This window comes from Lepidochelys kempii, chromosome 11 (assembly GCF_965140285.1).
Source record: "Lepidochelys kempii isolate rLepKem1 chromosome 11, rLepKem1.hap1, whole genome shotgun sequence".
NCBI lineage: Eukaryota > Metazoa > Chordata > Testudines > Cheloniidae > Lepidochelys > Lepidochelys kempii.
The window spans coordinates 28,633,010-28,656,809 of NC_136390.1; the positions used below are offsets into that span (position 1 = coordinate 28,633,010).

At 41.0% G+C, this 23,800-nt stretch overlaps 1 protein-coding gene across 12 annotated transcripts in view; it reads left to right on the forward strand.

Moving 5' to 3' along the window:
• Positions 1 to 23,800, forward strand: part of FMNL2 (formin like 2) — a 259,317-nt gene that overhangs the window by 206,245 nt on the left and 29,272 nt on the right. For all 12 annotated transcript variants that reach the window (XM_073305475.2, XM_073305481.2, XM_073305484.2 and 9 more), the window contains 3 exons: positions 12,470 to 12,544; positions 18,724 to 18,834; positions 21,758 to 21,907. In XM_073305475.2, coding sequence (XP_073161576.1) covers positions 12,470 to 12,544; positions 18,724 to 18,834; positions 21,758 to 21,907 — 336 coding nt within the window. The remainder of the gene's footprint in view (positions 1 to 12,469; positions 12,545 to 18,723; positions 18,835 to 21,757; positions 21,908 to 23,800) is intronic.

Genomic DNA, 23,800 nt, shown 5'->3' on the forward strand with positions numbered 1-23,800 from the left:
TGCTGTCCTTTGTATGGGCTATTAAACCCAAGTCCCTAGTGGCTGTCCTAGTGGAAATTAGAGACATTGTGCTACTATATTTTTCCCACGGAAGGAGTGTGGGATAACATAGTTGTCTTGGCCAGAATTCCCTCTTTCAAAAGAAACCAATTCCAAGGTCTAGGGCTGGGCATAAGCTATTTCTGAAGTTATAATGACTTGTGTTTGGCTGCACAATCACTGCAGTATCAGTATCTAACCTTTGCAGAGTGAATCCCTTGGGTATGAAAGGTGCTCTATAAACCCAAGTTCTACTCTTTTCTAGCTGTATGTCCTCTCATTTGCAGGGTGGGTGCCAGAACATCTCTGCTTTGCTCAACTTTTCTCTCAGAAAGGCAGCATATGAGCAGAGCTTTTTCTACCCCTATTAGCATGTGTAATGTTATATTTGAAAGACAAGGTGGATGAGGTAATATCTTTTATTGGATGGTGAAAGAAGCAAGCTTGGACAGACGTTGGTCCAATAAAAGATATGATCTCACCCACCTTTTCTCTCTCATGTAATGTTTCAGATAGTTGTACCTTTTTACTGCATACAGCAATTTCCCATGAATCTCTTCCAATGAGTTGGACATGAACATGGGTGGGCACCTGCTCGTGATGAATCGCCTTCATGCACCGGCCTCAGTGACGGCATCAGCCTAGCCCTCAGATGAGGGTTTGTTCATTCTCTGCAACATTACCAGTGTGTGCACAGGACAGTGTGGCCATTTTTATGTCTTATAACATATTTTTGACAATACGTGTATTTGAGTCAAAATCAGACCAGTATAGAAAAAACAAAACACTGGGGGGGGCAGATTCTCCGCTTTACACCCACTGGGGACTTCCCTAGGGTAGGGAAATTCTCAGCAGGCAAGACCCAGCTGCTTTCTGCTCCCTTTGTATGTACCAGAGGAGTAGAGTGAGTCAGAGAATTTGGCCCTGACTACATGGAGTCTGAAGGATTCCCCCCAAGGTTATAAATTTGACATTTTTATAGGTGCCATACTTAAGATTGTGTTGAGATTTGCATTTATTGCAATATAGCAAAGATTAATTACTTTCCTGAGGTATTCTGTGTGTAGCTATATGTATACATTGTACATACCTGTAGCATACATTGTATGTACACAGCTGTGATATGATTATAAAGTCTGCACGTGTCTAAAGTTGCCAAAGAATTAAAATTATTATAAAGCACAACTCTCCCATCAGATTGTAACATTTTAAAATCTTTGTAAACTACAGACATATTGCATATACAGATATGGGTATAGATTAGAGCTGGACCTGTAATGCAGAGTTTTAAGCCAGTCCTGCATGAGAACTTTTCTAGAACTCAGAACTTCTCATATCATTTCTCCCTTGGAAACAACCATTTGCCTAGCAGACTGGAACGTACCAGGGTTCTAAAGGTCAGAATAGCTCAAACCAGTCCTCAAAATCTTGATACGTCTTATCAGCTCTTGAGGCTTTGAATTAGGTTTGCTCACTGGTGTGAGCTGTGAGTGGAGCTAAATTTCTTTGTTCAATTATTTATAATAATAATAATTAATAATATCTCAAAGTGTACGTAGCACTGTTTTACTTACATGCAAGGCCCTGATCCAAAGCCCTTGGGCATCAGTAGGACCAGGATCTAGCCTCAACTGATTAATTGTCACAGCATCCTTATGCACCCCCATTTTACAGCTAGGGCAGCTGAGCAGAGTGGTTAAATGACTTTTCCACCAAAGAAGTGGGGAAAAAACTAGGATTATAACTCACAAGTTCCTGAACTCTAGCAAGGAGGATCAAAACTCAGATCATTAGAATTTCTCTCTCTGGCGCTAAGTGTTAGTAGTCACCTCTTTCACGTGGTGGTTGTGCACCTGATCCTTGTACAGACTTGCTAACATACCTGTCTATTTCTGACAGCAGTGCACAGTGTACAATTTTGGGCTTTTCTTTGGTTGGCGGTAAGACAAGAAAGTTTTACTTAGAGATTTCCTGTGCTATAAATGGCATGTTTAATCCTCCCCTGAGTAAAAATCAGTGCCTGAGCCTCTGCAGCCCTTTTCTGTCAAGTTGAAGCACCCCTAACACTGTCAGAAAATATGTTGTCATAACTTCTTAAAGGTTCATGCTTCATATGTTTCTCTGATATATAAAGTCAGTTTGCAAATGGGCTTAACATTTAAGAAGCACTTGACAGATTAAGGCCTGGGCAGCATTGTATATTTTTATAGAGTTTTCTACATTAATGCCTCTCATTCCTATGCCATTCCTCTATCAGTAGTCATTTGTTGCATCAGCTCAGCTGCTGCGTTCATCCTCATCTAATAATCTTCAGGGCTTTCCTTTGATGTAGGCAGGATGCCATAAAAATGTGTTTGAGGTAGCAAAGATGAAGGGGGTCTCACAAAAATAATGGTGAGGAATATTTTAAACAATTCTGGCATCATTACTAGGATCTAAGCAGGGTGTTACACCCTCAGATATGCTTTAACTATGTTAAAAAAACATACAAAAAAACATGTAAGAAATAGAGTCCAGTAGTTCAAGCTCCCAGTCTCCTGCTCTGACCAGTAGACAACACTCTTTCCTTACGTATTTTATTAACATATGCTTAAACATGTTAAGCATATAGCATGTGCTTAAATCACATTAAATTTGCTGAGCTTAAGTGCTTTTCTGGGTGGGATGGACTTAAACAAGTGCTTAAAAGTAAACATATATTTATGTGCTTTGTTCAACTAGGCCCTTCAAGCAGCCAGCTAGGTTTGTTTCTGGAAACGGTGAGGATAGAGGAAATAATGTGAAATAAGAACTGGGATTAAGATAATCTGAAAGGTGATGTAGGAAGGTCAGATATGTTTGAAGAAAGAAACAGAAAATAACTTTTGGGAAGCACATGGTTTTCTGGTTATTTCAACAGTGGGGCTGACTTTTCTGTCACGTGCACAGGTGTAAATCAGGAGTAACTCCACTGAAGAATCAAAGAGGAATTGAGTCACTGAGGGAAGAATCAGGCCCCCTCTGTGTTCTAGTAAAACTAGTAAAAGAGTGAAACGATAAAGAGTCATCAGATGACATATGTAATTCCTGGTCGTTTTTATCATCAGTTTAATGGATTTATATGTGTATCATTCTGATTTAAATGTCTCACAAGTAAAAAGACTTGAAACCCCACTGATCATAGTCTGGTAATGGCTGCTAGTGTTGTGCTAATAATGCCAAGAGTCATTTGAATGTTTTATGTAGTGAACTCAAAAAGCAGTGGAATGGCACTTGAACCCTCATTGGTTAGATTTCACTAGTTTTCACTTCAGGGGAGTGAGAGAATATTGTTTAGCCTCAAACTCTCGCAATGCTTTATTTAGATTCAAGTTTCTATAATTAAATCATGAGCTACATATATATACACATTTATAAACAATGTGTCTGAATTATTCCTGTTGGTTGTTACAATAACTTAGTATTATCAATAATGTCCGTAAGTGTTAGAAAATGGAAATAGATTTGTTCCTTTTGAAGTACAGCAGTAATTTGTGAGCAGCTTAGTCCTCTCCATAAAAAGGTAAAAGGTATTTGAACCTAGTAAGTTTTTAGTAACTGTTTACTTAACCAGTAACTTGAAAGAAAGTGGATCTTTTGTTCTCCAACAAACTGCAAGAATGTCAGCCCAATGAGTCAAAACGGAGTATTTCTTTAAAAGGGTATTTTCCTACAGCAGGATCTCCTGACCACAGTAGACTATTGTAAGAAGAAGAAAAAGAAAGACTCCTTGTGGAGTCAGGACACGGAAAGAAATGAACATTTAGAAAAGTGTCTCTTTAATTTTTTGTGTTGCTTGTACATCAGCAGATTTATCATTACCATATCCAAAATTGGTAGCACCAGGTCATACAGTGTATGCTGTGAAATATACATATTCATTGTGCTGCTTCTTCTGCTTGTGTAAAGTCAGTGACTGTTATAGAACTTGAAAGCTTAAGTCTTAAGGAAAGGGGAAGAGGAAGCAGTTTAAAATAACCTTGGAGAAGCACATGATTTGCTAGTCATTTAAACATCTGTACTGCTAGAAAATTTCTGTAACTGCAAAACCTTTGCTAAGGTTTATATTTTCCAAGGTTAGTCTTCAGAAAAATTCATCTTCTGGCTTTAGTCAACTGTGCTCAGCATTTATAGCTTCAAGCTCAAAATACTTTGAGAGATTTCAGATATATTCTCTGTGGATTTTTGAGAAATCAAAGGTCACTTCCTAGTAGCAGTGGCAGTAGCAGTGTTTATATGTTTATAATATCTATATCTGTTATTATCTTTCCTTTAAATGTATATTTTTGTAATATCTATATCTGTTCTTGTCCTGCTCAGACACAGAGCTCAGTCCCCCAGAAATACTTACAATCATGTACATTTCATGGCATACAGCTCCATAAATAAATAAATATATTGCTGGGAGTCAGTCTTTGTATCTGGGCAGGGCAAACCTTTTCAGCCTTACAAACAAAAATACCCCAGATGTTGAAGAGATAGTGTTCCAGCAGCTGTCTTTCATAATATGCACTTTATACCAAACTATGACCCCAAACGTTGAAATACTGAGTACCCTTATCACATTATTCATAGATATTAAGGTCAGAAGGGACCATTATGATCATCTAGTCTGACCTCCTGCACAATGCAGGCCACAGAATCTCACCCACCCGCTCCTGCAATAAACCTCTCACCTATGTCTGAGCTATTGAAGTCCTCAAATCATGGTTTAAAGACTTCAAGGAGCAGAGATCCTCCAGCAAGTGACCCATGCCCCATGCTACAGAGGAAGGTGAAAAACCTCCAGGGCCTCTTCCAGTCTGCCCTGGAGGAAAATTCCTTCCCAACCCCAAATATGGCGATCAGCTGAACCCTGAGCATATGGGCAAGATTCACCAGCCAGATAAGATTCACCAGCTGGATATTCATGTGTATCATGCTGTATCTTCTTGCTGCTAAGTTGAGAGATGAGCACATTCTTCAGTAAAGTTAGATGCTTCTCTGTGTAATTGGATATTGTCTGAGTAGGAGGAGACCCTGCTTCTAGAAGAACAGATTTTCATTTAATCTCTCACATGCTGTCCATAAAAACATCTAGCAACACTAATTTGTTGAAACTATCACCTGACAATATCTCTTTATCTCTAACTCTCTGCTCAGGTACTCTTTCCAGAGCTTGCCCAGATACAAACGTAGCAAGAACAGGAACATCATATCAATCATATTGCCTTATTTGAACTTTCCTTTCGGGTGGTCTGGATGTGAACTATATCAGTGTTTCTCAATGATCAGTTTGTGGACTGGCGCCAGTCCCTGAGATCTCCCTGACACAGTTTAGGAAGGCAGCAAGCCAGTCCCTGGTATCAAAAAGACTGAGAAACACTGAACTATATGACCTAACATATAGTGCTGTGATGTGGACATCATCTTCATCAAACTTCCCATAAGAGATCTTACTGTTTTTCTGTAGGATTTTATTTTACATTTGTGATATATCTATGAAATGAATACCTCGTTAGCACATTCCTAGTCCTCTTTAAAGAAAGAATCCATAGTGGATGGCTTTCCAAAAACAAAACAAAACACATTGTTCTTCTGAAATGACACGACTGATACAGCCTAAAATGTCTTTTTCACCATCGTAATGTAGACAGAGGTTTTTTTTTATAGCTGTGGTAACCTCTTTAGTCTTTCTTCTTGTGTTGAATAATGATGATAAAAGTAAGATCAGTTTTATTGGTCTTACTCATACTTCCAGTGTGGATGACAGATCCTGGAAATGTATTCAGATATAAATGGCTACATATGATTTTATGCATTTGGGTTTGATTTCATCATATCTTGGACATCTGCCAGTCTTTAGGCTCTAGACTGCAGCTACAAGTTTGCTCTTTTATGAGATGATACAATTTATTATCAAAGATTAGTCAGTTCACTGCCTCTTGTATCGCGCATGTTCCCATTACTGCCTCATCTGATGACAGGGTGAGATATCTGTAAGCAACCACTGACAGCCACAGTCCTGTTTTTTTTGTTTCTCTCTCCCCCCCACCGTTGCTCTGCTCTACTGGGCCAGTGTCATTTGTTTACTGTCATTGTCAGTTGACTGTTGGGCTGGTAGACAATAGGCTGTTTCCTGATTTAATGAATGAATCATAAATAGTTAGCATTTGTTTATGTCAGCATTTTTCCATCATCAGTGTGGAATCGTTCATGTGAATTCTCCCAGAACTCAATCCTTGATTGTTCTGGCTGTGGAGGATCTTATGCACTACCTTTATGTTTATTTCTATATAAATGCTGATAATACACAGTTTTTTTATTTAAATCAGTTCCAGTTTTTCTGAAATGGCACCAGAGATACTTGTTTTCTTTTAGAATCGAAAGTTTGGGTGAGCCTGAATTTTCTTCTATTACTTCTGTGAATGATGACTGTTTCAGAGGGTGTCTCCAGAGCACAGCAAGATTTATGTCAGAACATCAGTTTTAATGAACCATTTATCCCATTTACTACAGTAGTAAAAAGGCTTGAAATTTAATATACAACAGTAGATCTGATCCAACTCCCATTCAAGTCAATGAAGAAACTCCCATTGACTTCAATGGGAGTCAGATCAGGTCCCGTGCAAGCTTCCAAAGTAAAATTAAATCAGCTGGTGCTTCCTCCATTTCTTTGTCATATCTGAGCAGGTTTCATCAGTTCTGACAGACAGATCTGGGTATTCTGTTTGGCTCTCCCTGGGAGAGCTCATTCTAGATGTCAGCATCTTCAGAATGTTGCATCTTTTGTATTTTGCTGTTGTCTAAGTGCACGTTCCAGAAGAGACGTTGGCCAAAGCAGAACATGAGGCATAATTTTTATGTCCTCAGTCTGGCAATCCTCCAAACTTACTAAGAATCTATTCTGTTAGACCCATGGTAGGGCACTCCAGGACAGGGCTTTAAGTAGACCAGACCAGACAATGGGCTTTATGTGTGCCATAAACACAAATTATTCCTGATTCTGGCAGGAATAATCTGTGTGGAGGAAGTGGGGTAGCCCAGAGCTAGAGAGGGTATTGGCACATATTAGCACTTCTTTTGTGTCTCTGTTGAGGTACTTTGGATCCAGTTTGTTGCAATGCATGTATAGGACCCTTTCTAGATAGGGAAGCTGAGGCACAGAAAGATTGCATGCCACATACTAAACCAGTCACAGGGTTAGGAAGCAGCAGTTTCTTGTGTGATGCTGACCCACACAGGGGTTTAGCTGCGGGGATCAAACCTGGGACCTTCGGAGCTTAATGCATAAGCCTCTGCTGCATGAGCTAAAAAGATATGTTTCTTAAGCAAGGCTATAGCAGGCTCAATAATCTTTAGGAGGGGGGCTAGCCACTACTACAGAGGGACAGAGTGCCACTCCAAGGAAGCAGGAGTTATGCTTGCTTCCACTAGTCAATGTTGTCTCTTTCAAGGCTTGAGTATACCACAGATTGACACCGTCTTTCTGCTTCTGGAAACTACTGTGAGCAACGAAGAGAGGAGACTATACATGGATGAGTTTTGTCCGTCACTAATAATGAGAAGCCCTGAGAAGCGGAAGGAAACGGTTCATTTTGTGAAGATTAACAGCGGACTCCACATGCAACTGTTGGTGCACTTAGCTCCTGTCTGAGATTAGCACTCTGATGTCAGGAGGATTTAATTTCTGCTTCACATGATGCTGTGAGGTTGATCACTTCTTTTTGTGACTGCACACAGCAAGGAATCCCTGAACTACGCACAGCAAACTTGAAAGTAACCAAAGACCAACTTTGCTATTATCTGCCAGGGTGATCCATGGGAAGCCATGCTCTTCTTAAACTATTTCAAGACTTGTAAATTTAGGTGCTCATGTCTCAGCCATCAAGCTCAATTACATGTCTCTTTATTATAGAGACAGGGTGGGTGAGGTAATATCTTTTTATTGGACCAGTTTCCCTTGGCAAGAGAGACAAGCTTTCGAGCTTACACAGAACTCTTTTTCAGAACTACACTGCATGTCTCTTTATTTTATGATGAGGCAGTTCTTATAATATTTTTGCCTGCCAAACTGAATAACACATGTTAAGCCAAAGGGGATAAAAAGTAATCTGTTAATTAACCATGGTGATAATAGCGCTGTTGGAGCTGTTACACTAAGGAGCATCTAGCATTTTCATTATACATTTCCTTTCCAGAGGTTTATAACTTGCTATTATTATTTAATATTGATATAACACTAGCACCCTGAAGCCAAACCAAGATCAGAGTCCCATTGTGCCAGGCACTGTACATCCAAAAAAATGGTCCTTGACTCACAGAGTTTATTTTTTAACAAGAAAAATGACCTGGGTAGGATAGGTAACTTAAAACTGGCGTATGGTCATATCTCTCCTGGTGAGAAATCTGGGAGACTGTGGTGACAGTGAGCCCAGGAAAGGCTGAGAATTTAGCTTCAGAGAAGTTAATCTTGCCAGTACTAACAACCCCACAAATGAGCATGGGCATAGTCAGGCCCCAAGAAATTGTGAGATTTTCAAAAACATAATTTGGGGCTTGTGCCAGGCACTGTACATCCAAAAAAATGGTCCTTGACTCAAAGAGTTTATTTTTTAACAAGAAAAATGACCTGGGAAGGATAGGTAACTTAAAACTGGCGTATGGTCATATCTCTCCTGGTGAGAAATCTGGGAGACTGTGGTGACAGTGAGCCCAGGAAAGGCTGAAAATTTAGCTTCAGAGAAGTTAATCTTGCCAGTACTAACAACCCCACACATGAGCATGGGCATGGTCAGGCCCCAAGAAATGGTGAGATTTTCAAAAACACAATTTGGGGCTTTTTTTGTTTGTTTGGTTTTTTGCCTTCTTGTTTTTAAGCCTTGGCTTGCACTCAGGTCCCATTTTTGAGCTTTTCTTCACAACCTGGGCCTAGACACTTCCTTTCCCCCCCCCCCAATGAAATCAGAGACTCACGTGATTCCAGGAGCTGGGACTTTAAGAAAAACACCAAAAATCCTGAAACTATTGAAAAAACCATGAGAGTTGCCAACAGTGCATCCCAGAGTTTCCAGCTAGGTCTCCCTTTGGGACTAGGATTTGGGAAGACAAAGAGTGTGGCCTTTCATCCTCACCGATCCTGAGAATCCACAAAAACAGGCAAGTTCCAGTCCTGCTGTGGGCCAGCCCCTCTATGCTGCTCTCTCGGCTCCTTCCCCATCAGCATAGCTTTTCCAGTTATAATCCCACTGGCCACATATTCCATATCTGTGCTAGGAACCTCTTTCTGAGGAGGTTCACAGTCAAGAGCATAATTTGATGCAGTACTAATAAAGGTGTGAATATCAATTCACTCAGATATGTACTGCCCTGATAAAGACACATTCTTTACATGAAAACATAATGGGCCAATTCCTGTTCTTGCTGACATCACTGGGAGTTTGACATTGAATTGAAGGGCCGCAGAAATGAGCTCAAGGTCTAAGCAGGAAAGTTCTCTCCCTGGCTTCAGGAGTATGCTGGGCTGACGCTGACTTCATTAGAAGGATCCGACACACCCATATCTGAAAGCAGAATTTGGCCTAAAAACATTTATAACTCTCCAGTACAAGAAGTGTCAGTGATGCGGGTTAGTACATGTACAGTAGGGACATATGTCCAACTACAGCCTCTAAATCTGTGCCTATGACTATTTTGTATGCTCACAATAGATGGTGCCTATATAAATAGCACAGAATCTGTATGTGCAAATGATATTTTCACTTGCAACTGAGCTAGCTAGATGCCATTTGTGCACATAAATTATATTTTGTGGGAGGCGTAAATGATTTGCAGGTGCAAAGATGAGCAGCCAAGCCAAGTCCCCTTTAAAAATGTGGCTCAGAGGCTATGAACTACAGTATTGGTGTAAAATCAAGTTTTAGTGAATACAGTGATAATATATCACAGTTTAGCCTCTTAAAAGCATTGACATTCGTAAGCAGACACATCTGAAAAATAGAAATGCACTGGAGAGCATAACACATAGGGCTGTTGACTGGAAACAATTACCTTTGATAATAAATAATTCTTCAAGTTGTTTTCCATGTGCAAGCAAATAGATCTGTGGGTTTTTTTCTTTTTCTGGAATAAATGGCAACAGCTAGATAAATGATCCGATGAAGTGAGCTGTAGCTCACGAAAGCTCATGCTCAAATAAACTGGTTAGTCTCTAAGGTGCCACAAGTACTCCTTTTCTTTTTGCGAATACAGACTAACATGGCTGTTATTCTGAAAGCTAGATAAATTATGTATTCATGTTATCTGTGTACTGTTATGTATTGATTTGTTAGAGTATTTAACCACGTTAATCTCATTGGTTTCCCCCTGAGAATCTCAAATTCTTTTAAACCTTTGTTATTTTGTTCTGTTCTGTTCTTGATCTGAATCTGTGCTGTTACACTGGGGATGACTTTGGCCCACAGTGCTATTTAGTGCAGTGCCTGAAGGCAGTGGTTCTTAATTTCTGGTATTCATACTAACCCTGGAACTTTTGTGACTGCTGGTCTGTGATCCCCCTCTGACTTAAGGCCCTGATCCTGCAAATAAATGCACAAGCCCTTACTCCAGCAAGCAATCTCACTGGCCACAAAGGGTATTTGCAGGGGAGTAAGGGAGCTTCTGTGCTCACTGCCTGTCCTATTTGATTTAATTTAAATTTACCCTTGTGCTGGGCACCCATACAAGACCTATCTGCCACTTACATCTTTCTGACTCTTTCCACAGAGGCAAATTTCTGTGCCATGCAGGGGAGCCCTGTGTGGCCTTGCCAAATTCTTCCCCACCATTTCCCCATGTGCAGCAGAAATGCACTAGTTCTTCTGCCAAGGGCCCCCTGACCTCACAGGGGAGGAGGCAGGATTGGCCCTATAGTAAAGTCAAATCCAGTGAAGTTGAGCTTCAAGCACTTTATTAGAGGGAGAGTTGGGGGGCTGGAGCACATGACTTATAAAGAGAGGCTGAGGGAACTGGGCTTGTTTAGTATGCAGAAGAGAGGAGTGAGGGGGGATTTGATAGCAGCCTTCAACTACCTGAAGAGGGGTTCCAAAGAGGATGGAGCTCGGCTGTTCTCAGTGGTGGCAGATGACAGAACAAGGAACCATGGTCTCAAGTTGCCGTGGGGGAGGTCTAGGTTGGATATTAGAAAACGCTATTTCATTAGGAGGGTGTTGGAGCACTGGAATGGGTTAGCTAGGGAGGTGATGGAATCTCCATCCTTAGAGGTTTTTAAGGCCCGGCTTGACAAAGCCCTGGCTGGGATGATTTAGTTGGTGTTTGTCCTGTTTAAGCAGGGGGTTGGACTAGATGACCTCCTGAGGTCTCTTCCAAACCTAATCTTCTATGATTCTATGAATCAGTGCTCCCCCATCTGGTAGTGAAAGGCACTTAAGTCTCTCTCTAGGTGAGTTATCTTGTCTGTCTTATTTGAACTGCTTTTTGAGGAGAAAAGACTCTTGTCTTGTTTTTGTGGCCAGATTCTGAAAGTGTATAAATGGTGGCCTAGATTACACATCAGTGTTAAGAGATGCAGTTCTTGGGTGGGGAGGACATCGGATCTTTCTAGTAATCCATTTACGTCCTCCTTGTTATGGTTGTAGCACTCATTCACTCCAGTTTCCTTCACCCTTCAACTTATTTACTGTGTTGCAACTCTGCTGTAAATTGGATTTAACAATATATATGCTGATGAATCAGGAGAGTGGGATCAAAACTGGGAAACTAACTATTAGAAAGATGTAAGAAGATATAAAATAATGTACTGAGACCTCCTTTATTTCAGAGCTTATTTCTTCCTTCGTTGGTTGCTTTTCCTGCCATCAGTCCTGTTGTTCTACCTTTTGCCATGTAAGTCACCCCAGCTAACATTTACACAGACTTGCCAGCGTTTGACTTACATCACCTCCAAATTTGACAGAGGATAATTTTCATGGTTTTTCACCTTGTAATTTGATCTTCTGCATCATGGCATTATATTCAAATGTGTTGAGGGGGAAAAGAATCTAACATGATTGGTTAGTGAACTGGCTAGAGGGCTACATCCTCCTCTGGTGTAAACTGCCATAGTTCCGTTGGCTTCACCACCATTGACTACACCAGTTTACATCAGCTGAAGATCTGGCCTACATTTTTTAAAGGCAAGGAAACATGGAAAGAATTATTTTATAATTAAGCCTGAGTTCTGATCCTGGTGACTTGCAGCACAGCTGATGGTCAGAGTTTGGACAGTCAAAAATGTTTGTGCAGTGAGACTTGTCATGAAGAAAATAGTCTGAATAAGGGGAAAGACTGTTGGTGCATAAAGGATTGTGAATAAGCATGTAAGCCTGGTTTTAATGTTTTTAGTACTCCCTCTAGTGGATGGTTGTGTAACAGATACACTGTGATTCCTCTGCAGGTTTGTGGAGAGAAACAGCGCTTTGAAAAGCTGATGGAACACTTCCGAAATGAAGACAACAATATAGACTTCATGGTAAGCCTTACTGTCATTAGAAAATTAAACTTTCCTTTTTGCTGTGTCCCTTCCTGTTCCCCGATACTCCTTTGGGGCTTACGTACATTTTTTCTGTTAATTATGTATTGAGTATCTTCAAACTTACATAGCTTCCATTCTTTACTTTGCTCAAATTTTGCTATTGATACTCTTCGGATGTGTTATTATTGGCTACTGTACTTAGGGGCTATCTGTGTGGACCATTCAGTAGAGCATCGATCTGGGACTTGGAAACCAGTATTCGAGCCCCAGCTACACCAGTGATGTGCTGTGAGGCTCCCTGTGCCTGTGTCTCCCCTTCTGACCAGGGCCGTCCCTACCCATACGCAAAGTACGCAGCTGTGTAGGGCACCAGGAAATACTGGGCACCACATTTCCTGGTGCCCTGCGCAGCTGCATGCTGCTCCAGCCCCAGTCCCACCTCTTCCCACCCGTGCTCCGCCCCAGCCCCCTCCCCACTCCCGAGGACTGCAGCAAGGGCCCAGCCTGCACTCATCAGCAGCGGGAAGTGCAGCAACCCGGCCCCAGCCGCACCACCAGTGAGTGCTGGGGGGTGGTTCCCCCCTGCCCCACCACGGGGGGGAGGGGGGAAGGGCTGTGTAGGGCCCCAGAATAGCTAGGGATGGCCCTGCTTCTGACCTTTGTCTGTCTTGTCTTGTCTGTTCAGATTGTAAACTCTTATGGGAGAGACAGTTGCTTACCATGTGTTTATCACGGTGGGGCCCTGATGACAGATGCGGCCTTTAGGTGCTACTTTAACACCATATGTTTAACAATAAAGCTGGCAATGAGTAAGAAGGGCCATCTACATGTCAAAAATGAAGTTTGCTATAGTGTGCTCCCTTTTGTCCAATTTAATGTCTACCTTTGGGCCCCTAGTCAGTTGCCAATAAGGCCCTTGGTAACAGAAAATGTGGGCACTTATGATGTAGTGGAAAGGCTTTTGTAAAAGTGTCTCATACTATAATATCTTAGTATGTGATCATTGGCAGGCACAACTGGAGGGCTTGTTTGTAGTACTGTGCGCTGTAACTGGGTGGGAGAATAGAAAATATCTGAAATCTCAAGATGTGTATAGTGTACATATGCCAACATCCTCAAACACCCTATGACAGGGAAGTATGGCCAAGACTCATTGCAGCCGTTGTCCTTCCTTATCTGTAGATAAATATAACACTAGTTTTTACCACTATTCGTTCCTCAATTTGCTTGTGCATCTTCACAGACACCACTTCCCCTGAAACAGGAAAGAAAATAGAAACATAGCGGAAGAGTACATTGGCACCCATACACACCAAACTCTAGCTCTTGCATTGCAAACTCTGATGAATCATGACATGAATGAGTTTAAATGGTGAACATAATGAATTTGTTATGAACTGAGCCTTAACATAGGTCTTAAAAATGTACCGTATGTGAATTTTAGTGATTCCTTAAGGTATCAGCTTGAAAGCCCTGGAATCAAAGTCCTCTATTTATTCACAGAAAAGGCACAGCACAGGCATCAACATTGCAAGCTTCAGAATGCTGCCCATGCCAGTGTGCCTCAAATTTGACCTGATAATCCACCCCTTGGGGTGAGAGAATAGGTCTGTCTCTGTGCCCATTCAAGCCTTGGCCTTTCTGCTCAGACTTCTGACAAGGATGGCACCTAGTGCCAATTGTGTTGATGGGTTTTGTGATGTGAACTTCTGTCCATTAGGAATTAGATTAAGACCACCATGGCGTTTCAGGTAGGTTTTGAACTGCATTCCCATGGCAATGATTTTCAGCCCCTGCAAACTTGGGCCAAACTCAAACCCATGATGAAGAAGTGAAAACGAAATGTCTCATTACCAATCCAATGAACCATCTGCTTCTTTTGATACTCTTAAAAAACAACAGAACATGACACCCAATAAAGAATTTTTAAACTGCCGTCTCTGGGCTTGTGCAGTAAACAAAATTCTGTGGCTACTTTCGCATGTTGAAACAAAAGCTTTACAAAATCTAAAATAACTATGCTAGGCTTATTGAACTGTCTACAGTGACTCCATACAATCTTGTTGTTGTTGCTCTTTGTTAGTAGTATTGCAGTGGCACCTGGAGCTCCAGGGGGGGACCAGAGCCCCATTATGGTAGGCACCAGATAGATTAAATATTCTCAACTTTGTCCCATTTTTGGCTTCAACTTAATAGAAAGATTTGTCTTATGGGCAATCACAAAGGCAATATCCCTACCTGTTCATGATCGTATAATATTCCTGTAACGACTCCAGCAGTTGCTTACATGAAAAAGTAATATGAGGGTAGTATTCATGTATTTTTAGCCTCTTTTACTGCAATTTAGCAACTGGAAACAAGAAGACAGAAGCCTGTGGTCAACCAGCTCTCCACAGGCCACCAGAAAGTGTCCAACTTTATCGATAAACTAACCTTTATTTACATATATCCAGGCTTGGCCAAATTAAATTTTTATTTTTTTATAATTTCAACAGATAATATCAATGTTTATTTTTAAGCATTTTTTAAAGATTTTTTTTTATAAATTTAAATTTGCACAGTTGTGCAAAATTATGAGCTTCGAGGATTTTTTCAGTTTTTATTGATCTAAAATTTTCACAGTTGCAGGAAGATATGGGGTGGTCAGATAATGGAGGGGTCAGATGATAATTATTTAATGACAGTAGATTTTGAGATTCAAAAAGTTAAAGCTTTATAACCATTAAAACACAAATTGTCAATGTCACATGTCAAAATTTACAAAGTAAATACCCTTAAATCAAATGCTAATAATTTCTCAAGCAGCATTTTTCTTACTTTGCCTATCTGTAAATTTCCATTATTATCAATAGAATTTGTTTTGTTTGTGAGTGTATAGTGAAATTGATGTTTATTGAGATTTACCAATAAAAATCAAATCCTTCCAGACCTACACTTATTAGATAGCCTGCTCTAAGGGTAGAGTGTGTCTTTTCTATGTTATGTTAGATGCTTTATATAATTATGGCCCTGTGTAACTGACTATGCATTATTGACCAAATCATGAAGTTCTTATTTAGGTCCTGTTCCTACCTACCTATCCCTCCTCGCACCATCCCATTGTGTTCTCTGAAAGTGGGGCCAGTTGTCTCTGGGTACTGACAGGGCATGTGATGTGAACACTGATCCTTGCCCCCCAGATTAAAGGGCCTTATTGTGCCATTACATTTTTAGAGCTCATCATTGAAGTCAATGTTGAAATCTGATTGAAATGGAACAACATGGCTCTGAGTAAGGATTGTCAAGAGCTGGCCCAATACTAATAAAATCTGCTTCCACCTACTTTTTTCTAAGTGATTCAATACTTGACAGGCCTACAGCAGAAAGACAGAAAATTAATGACAAATGGTTTGACAGATTGGATCCTTCTGTCACCATCTGGTTCTGACTATATCCACATGCTGTTAAAAACAACCTATGACAAATATGCTTTGGGGTTGTGCGGGAAAGCTAGACGGTACAAGATAGAGCCAATGTGGAGAGTTCTTGAATGTTGGATTGCTGAACCACCTATATTGTGTGAGCATTTGGGTTTGTAACATGTGCCAAAGTCAGTTATGGCAGGACGATAAAAATTTATGGCAAAAAATCAGGGCTCCAGGAGGCATTGTTAAAACTTGAGTAATAATTCAGGTTATAACTGAACATGAACAAAGATATTTCTGCAGCTACTCGACTTCAGCTTGATGTCAACCGGAGAAGATAACAAAAAAGGATTTTTGGTTAACTATATCCTGACCTGGGGGTGGAGGTAAATTAGAGGGTGTTAATGTGAAAAGAGGAAAGAGTAACTAAAAAGAGGTGTTTCAGGGAGGGTTGTTATTGTTGCCAGTAACTTGTTACTGTTTAGTTTTAAAAATAACTCTTACATTCAGTTACTCTGATCTAGTAAACTCTTTACTCATGTGTATAAATGTTTGCAGTATTAGGATCTGAGAAAGGAACTCAGGATTTGCCCTTATTCTTGCAAGTGTTTACTAAACAAAATAAGAGAGTGTAACAGATCATTTTAAAATTAAGAGGATTTAGCCCTCTGTTAAATTACCCTCCAGTGTACCATTGCTCAGCAGTTTAGGGCCAGTAGTGATACTAAGAAAAAAAGAGTATTTGATTATGGAAACTTGAGAAGAATATATTGTACTATAAAGATTCACATAATGAGGTTAGCTTTCTAGCCATGTTAAGGGAGCATTTTCCAATTAGAAATGGGTCAAAGCTGAAATATTTGGATTTGGATGTCTACTGTCCCCCTCTCCTGTACACACACGCCTCCACCTCCACACCGCCCCCTGCACACCTCCCCCAAATGAAAAGGGTCTTTGAATCAGGGGGAGGAGGAGGAGGTAGTTATTCAAGCATATCCCTACACTCAACCACAACTGTATGTGCATTGTTGGGGACCTACACAATATTTTCTGCAAACAGATTATTTAAATGAAACATATGCAGTATGGATATTGTGCACGCACACACACACACAAAATCATTTGACACAAACAAGCTATGTTTAACTCTTGGTTAATCAGTTTACTATGTTCCCAAGATCTTGTATAGCAACTCTTTGACCACCTGGAGGCGGTCTCTACAAAACCAGCCATCAGGCAGAATTAGCTGGCATTCTTTTTATTGTGTTCTGGTAAATGGTAATTCAAAGCATAGCCCTCCTGTTCGCTTACTTCTTCCTGCAAAATGTTGATTGACCCCAAAGGGGTAGATTGTTCTTGAAGTCTTAGCTGTATGTAAAGTCATGCTACATGGAATTTATCTTCTTTCAGGTAAGTCCTAAGCAGATTGACCAACTGTTTTTAAACACACATACAGTATCATTTTATTTATACTATAATACCTGTGTATCTAAAAAAAATAGATATTGTAGCCTATTAACTGAAAAATATATCAAACATATATATCAGTACTCGATTTTACTGCGTAAAGGTAACAACTATACAAAGACATTTATAAAAATAACTGAGATGAATCTGGCAAATTCTGTGGTCAGATAAGCACGTGCAACTTCCACTGACTTAAATGGGAGCTGGGAACATGTATCTCAGGGCAGAATCTGGCCCAACAACTATTGCTACTCTAAGCTAGATCTATGTAAAATGAACAGGCAAGCTCAGCTGGGTGATATAACCTGACACCCTGCATTTTGCAGCTATCCTTCCACCATCAGCCTCAGCACCACCCTGTCTCATCTGTTATGGAGGGAGTGGTTGTAGTGATGGCTCCAGATGACCTTGCTTGGGAGAGTTTGTTTCTTTCATTGTGTCTGTGTTAGTTTATATGCTAAGAAATATGAATCTTATCATTAGTTACTAAATCTTGGATTTTGAAATCTCCAGGAATATCAACATGGCACCTTCCATTTAAAATGCCCAGTCTTGTTGTCTAATTTAACAGTGCCAGCAGATTGCAAAACAAAATGTACATATCATTATTAAAGAAAAGAATTGTGGCCTTCATTTGAAAAAGGATGTTGTTTTCTTCTCAAGAGCTAATTAAATTACTTCTGGAGTCAGATGGAAATCTAATACTGGATGGACAATCTAACAATTGCCTGGAAACCATTTTATTTCTGTGGACAATGTAAAGGGCACAATAAAACAAAACTGAGCTCTACAGATATTCCTGAACTTTTGAAATCCCACATTTCCATTAATCAGGATAAACTAACACCTTTTAAACCAGGATCCACTACTTTAAACAAAACATCTGACTCCTAGAAGAAAATCAGAGCGTTTCCATTTGTGGTAAATATGACAACATTAAACAATCATAACATCTATAGTGATGTTTGTCAAAACAGAGGGCCTGAACCAATCCCCATTGAAGTCAGTGGGAGTCCTTCCTTTGACTTCGCTGGATTTAGGATCAGGCCCCAAATCTTGTGCTTTTCGTGATGTCACAAAGGCATGCTGCCTTTGCACACACCATCTGCTGTTCAACTGGCGAGGTTTGTAGTGGATTTTTTCCCTCTCTATCTGAAGCATGAGCTATTATCCCTGGGTGGGAGGGAAGAGAATCATCTTTAAATACTCTTACGCAGTGTAGCAAATCCTAGCATTCTCTACAAAACAAAGGATGCACCGCTATTTCTTGTTAAATTTTCAGTCTGTGATGATTGTTCCCTACAGGTGGCATGTATGCAGTTCATCAACATTGTAGTCCATTCAGTAGAGGACATGAATTTCAGAGTTCATCTCCAGTATGAATTTACGAAATTAGGTCTGGACGAATATTTAGATGTAAGTATGGCCTGGTTTTACTCTGACCAGAATTGGTCATTATCTCCCAAATGGATTAACATATTTGAACAGTGCCAGGCTCTGGATGGCTTGAATGACAATTGGGGTCTCTGCTAGTGCAGAGAATTGCATATTGTGCCTCTCTGTGCCAGCAAGGGCCACTCCATCCCGGATGGTTCACCCCTAACCTCCCTTCTGGACTCCATTTTAGGAGGGCAGTTTACAATGTTATAGGTTCCAGAGAAGCCCTAGCTGCAAAAGCAATAGCGTGAATTCACTGCCTCAGTCCATCCCCCACTGCCTTAATTGGCCAGCACGGTTCACTTCTGGAGTTGTGAGGGCTGCTTGCAGGTCTCTTGGTGAAGGGGGATGTTGAAAGCATTTTGTGTTGCTGCAGCCTCCCAAGTTCTGATCCTGGCGGCCCTGCTCCAAGTTGAGCACGGACCCTTGAGTGAATTTGGTCCTTGCTCTGTATTTTTTTGATCAAAATGTGCAATTAGTTGCTGTTCCAGGTAAGGTGAATGAAACCATACAAGGCTCACACTTCCAGCATGCTGATCTTTCTTCCAAGGGAGCTGGAACCTGAATCTAATATAGTGACCTCTCTGCTGAGAGGGCTGGGCTCATTTCAGACATCTTGGCAGCTAAACTGTTTTCTGCTAGTAGCCTCATAGCAGCAAAGTAAACCCAGTGACAGCTTCTGAGAGCTTCGCTCAGTCCCTTCCCCCGTGCTCAGTAATGGGATGCACGGTACGTAACTATCTTCTTGGCTCCAGAAACACCATGCTCTGGGCAGCAGGAATCAAACCATGAGTATGGCAAAGCAATGAGTAAATGATCACTTGGTAAAAATGACAAATTGAAGCAAAAGGAAGAAGTAACCTCAGACATGTACTTAGAAGTATGATGTCTGTTGTCAGCAGAACTATCCTTACATTGTTCAAGCTACCTTGATTCTTTCATTCCCCTCATCTCTTTATATTTCTTTATCCCCAACAGCATCGCCCCCACACTGAAAGAGTCAATAAGCCTGCCTAACTCTCCTAGTTTTAAGCATTTATCTTTGCTAGGAGCTGATAATGTTAGTGGCTCTGAGGATTCAGTGATACTTCTTATCTAGCAAGTAAGGGGTATCTTCTCCCGTTTCCAGGTACAGAACTCCTGTTATGTGCAGTGGGAGACATACCTGCCAGCAATGGAAATCTATAAAAAGCACATTGGGGAGAAAAATGGGGACATGCCTTTTAACTCCCCTGAAGTCCATTGAAGCAGGAGAGCTTTTGGAAGGGACAGAGGAGATTATACATATTTTGCTAAAAATGTAGCCATTGTGTCTGCTAAACTGGGATCATTGATGTAAACCTACTCATGGAGCATGGATGAAAATTTGATCTTCATCTTGTAATTATTCATTTCCCCAGACCTAAGTTTGTTCCAAAGTTGAGCCTCACAGCTGGCCATAATGGACCAAATTCATCCCTCATGACATCAATTAATTGGTCTGGTTCTGTTCTTGGGCCCAATTGAGCAAGGTACTTAAGCACGTGTCCAATTTTTAAGCATGTGAGTTAGGCACCTGGCTGAATCAGGACCTAGGTTACCAGGTAAGGTGGGGAGCATTTGTTGAGCAGACACTGTATAAGATAGTGTTTCTTCAAATGATTAAATGCTGTGGTGCTAAGATTAAAATTGACACATTATGCTATTGAATGTTGACTAGAAGTCCACAAGCTCCTGACTTCAGAGATTTACTGGCACCTTCTGAAAATGTTCTATTTAAAGAGAATGGTGCTTTTATATCACGTTTCTCCCTTATCCCCATGTATTTCTCTCTCTCCTAGTGTTTTATTATTAGGAACATTTACATGGAAAACAGTATTTTGGTTGCTTAGGAGTTTGTCTGTTCCTGCTGTTCTTTGGCTCTGCTCAGTGATCACAGAGCCAGAGCTACTTTTTGCTCTCTGCTAGGAATATGCACGCATTGACACTGAGCACTCCTGTCTGTACTGATGATGATCTTCTGCCAGCACAAAAACTGTAATTCATCTAAAAAGATGTTTCATCACAATCTCTTCCTGATCTATGCCTGTTCAGCTCAAAGGTTGACATTTCAGATTATGTGGGCTCATTTCAAACACAGGCAGAACAATAGAGAACAGATACAGTGCCTCTGCACAGGTACACAAGGAAGAAGGCAAACGGAGCCTTTCCCTCATCTTATTCAGGGGTCAGGCACAGTTGAATTCCATTTATTTATCTGAGTGCAATGATTACTGTCACTTACTGCCTCGTGGGGCACTAGCCAGCCCAGAGTGGGTAGGAAGGGGGCAGAGCCCCTCCCCTTCCTTTGTACCAGTTGGCAGAACTGGCTGCTCTTGCCTGTATGCCGGGGAGTTCCAGGAGGTATTTTTTGTCTCCCTGACCACATCATCTCTCCCTCGGAGCTCTCCACTGCAGTGGTGAGGCGTGGCACCACACCAATCCCAGGGTGAGCCTGTTCCTGAATAGCACAGTGTGGGCCACAGTATATAATGGATGTTCGTCAGAGATTTACATGGCACATCAGTGAGTCTTCACATTCTGATTGGTACTCTTGTCTGTGTCTAGCTCTCGCTTATGTGCTGTTAATAGTTATATTCAGATGTTAAGATCTCAAACACCTGCCATTAAAGAAAATGCTAATATTACTACAGAAAAAAATTACTGCTTAATTTTAAAGTTTGAACTTTTGGGGGCCTCCTTACATTTTGCCATGTCTTATTTGTAACTCTCAGTGATGTTTAAAAACTTAATCACTTCTCTGAAATACGAAAATGGGGCCAAACTTGATTGCAACGTATTTGCATCCGTTCAGTATTTGTGGCCTTGTCATTGTATGCTGCTGAATGCATTTCATAATGCTTCTTTTACTTTGGACTTTCAGAAGCTGAAACACACAGAGAGTGACAAACTGCAGGTGCAGATTCAAGCTTACTTGGACAATGTTTTTGATGTGGGAGCTTTGCTTGAAGATGCCGAAACCAAGAACGCAGCCTTGGAAAGAGTTGAAGAACTGGAAGAAAATATTTCTCATGTTAGTGCAAAGTTGAAATGACCTTTGACTTAGTTAAGACTATGCTGTTAATGCTTTATATTGGTGAGCTTGCTGCAAGCACAGGCTTAGACAGAGGTAGAGCCTCTGGGGGTCAGGATCCTCAGCATAAGAGGAGTCATTTGGGCTGTTTTCCTGTTGAGGGATTAAGCAGGTTTTTGGCATCTGGATCTTAACAAATCTTGAAAAATGTCTGGAAAGAACATCTCAGGGATGGTTTCTTGTGCAGCCGATTATGGAGATCCAGGTGCTGCTAAGTGTGGTATGTCTTCAGTTGGGAAAACGACACTTTATGTTTCCTTCATTTTTGAGAGATGACAGGTCTCCCCTACTGTAGGTCTTGTGGGGAGGCCTCCAACGTTGAGTCAGTGGGGACTTAGCAGAGGCTGCTGCTTCTCTTCGTACTTAGAACTGACTCTGGATTCAATTTAGAATCATTCATGTTAACAATGAAATGGCATCAAGTAGTGGTGGCTACTCCTCAACAATAACCATGTGTTTTTACTGTTGCATAAGAAACTTGTAATGAAAAACAAGACACACAAGAATGTATTTTAGCCCTCATATTCTCCACTGATTAGCTAATTGGTGGCTTTGCTCCTAGGCCATTTACAGACTCAGTGAGAAAAGGGTTCCTCCTATACTTGTGTAATTGATTATCTTGTTTTACTTGACCATAACCACGAATGGGGAAGAGTGCCATTCAGATACCACAGTGATTGTTGTGGTACAAGAGACTAAATAGAATAGAATTGCACTGATTAGTAGTTTGGGTCTAATATGTGTTATGTCTGTCTGTCTCGCTAGGTATTTATATGGTCTCATCTTTGTAGCATCTGAACACCTCACAAATATTAGTGAATTTACGCTCCTAACTGTGAGCTAGGAAAGTATTATCCCCATTTTATATGTGGCAAATTGAGACAAAGGGAGATTAAGTGATTTGCCCAATGCTACACAGTGAGTCTGGATTAGAACTAGAAACTGAACCCAAATTGTCAGAGTTAACCATAGAATCTTCTTTCCTTCCCATTATGTGCACACAGGTCACTGTGCATCTTGAAAAGTCCACCACTTAAGCACTGATCATATGTATACAACTGGTACATGTTGACTGGTAAAATTCTTACCAGAAGTCACTGATTGCAGCAAGGAAGTTTTAGGTTAGACATTCGGAAAAACTTTCTAACTGTCAGGGGAGTTAAGCACTGGAACAAATTACCTAGGGAGACAGCAGAATCACTGTCATTGGAGGTTTTGAAGAACTGGTTAGATGAACATCTGTCAGGGATGGTCTAGGTAATTCTTAGTCTTACCTCAGTGCAGGGGACTGGACTAGATGACCTTTCAAGTTCCTTTCAGTTCTACATTTCTATGATTCCCAGCTTGAGTAGACAGACTCATGCTAGCTCTCATCAAGCTAGTGTGCCAAAAACTGAAGGCAGTCACGTTCAGAGGCAAGCAGCAGCCCAGGCGAGCCACCCCATGGGTATGTCCTCAGGCAAGATAGCTCTTGCTGCCGCTTGCTGCTGCCTGTGCCACACGACTATTTTTTAGCATGCCAGCTCATTGAAAGCTAGCTCAAGTATGGGAATCAGGCTGAGACTCCCACCCCCAGCTCCAAATGTAGACATAACCAGAGAATCCTACTCATCAGGCTCACCTGGTTCCTATCTGGGGGACCCGTACCGGTTCTGCTTCACATGCATATGGTTCCTGTAGTCCTTGGTGGGAACCTCACCATTGATTAAGCATGTATGATCCTAGCTTTGTGGGTTGGAGCGTATGGATTCCAGTAGTTCCAGAATTCTTAGTTTCAGGGTAGTTACAGATGGAATCACTTGACAGCCTGGGTCTGCATAGAGTTATGGACAG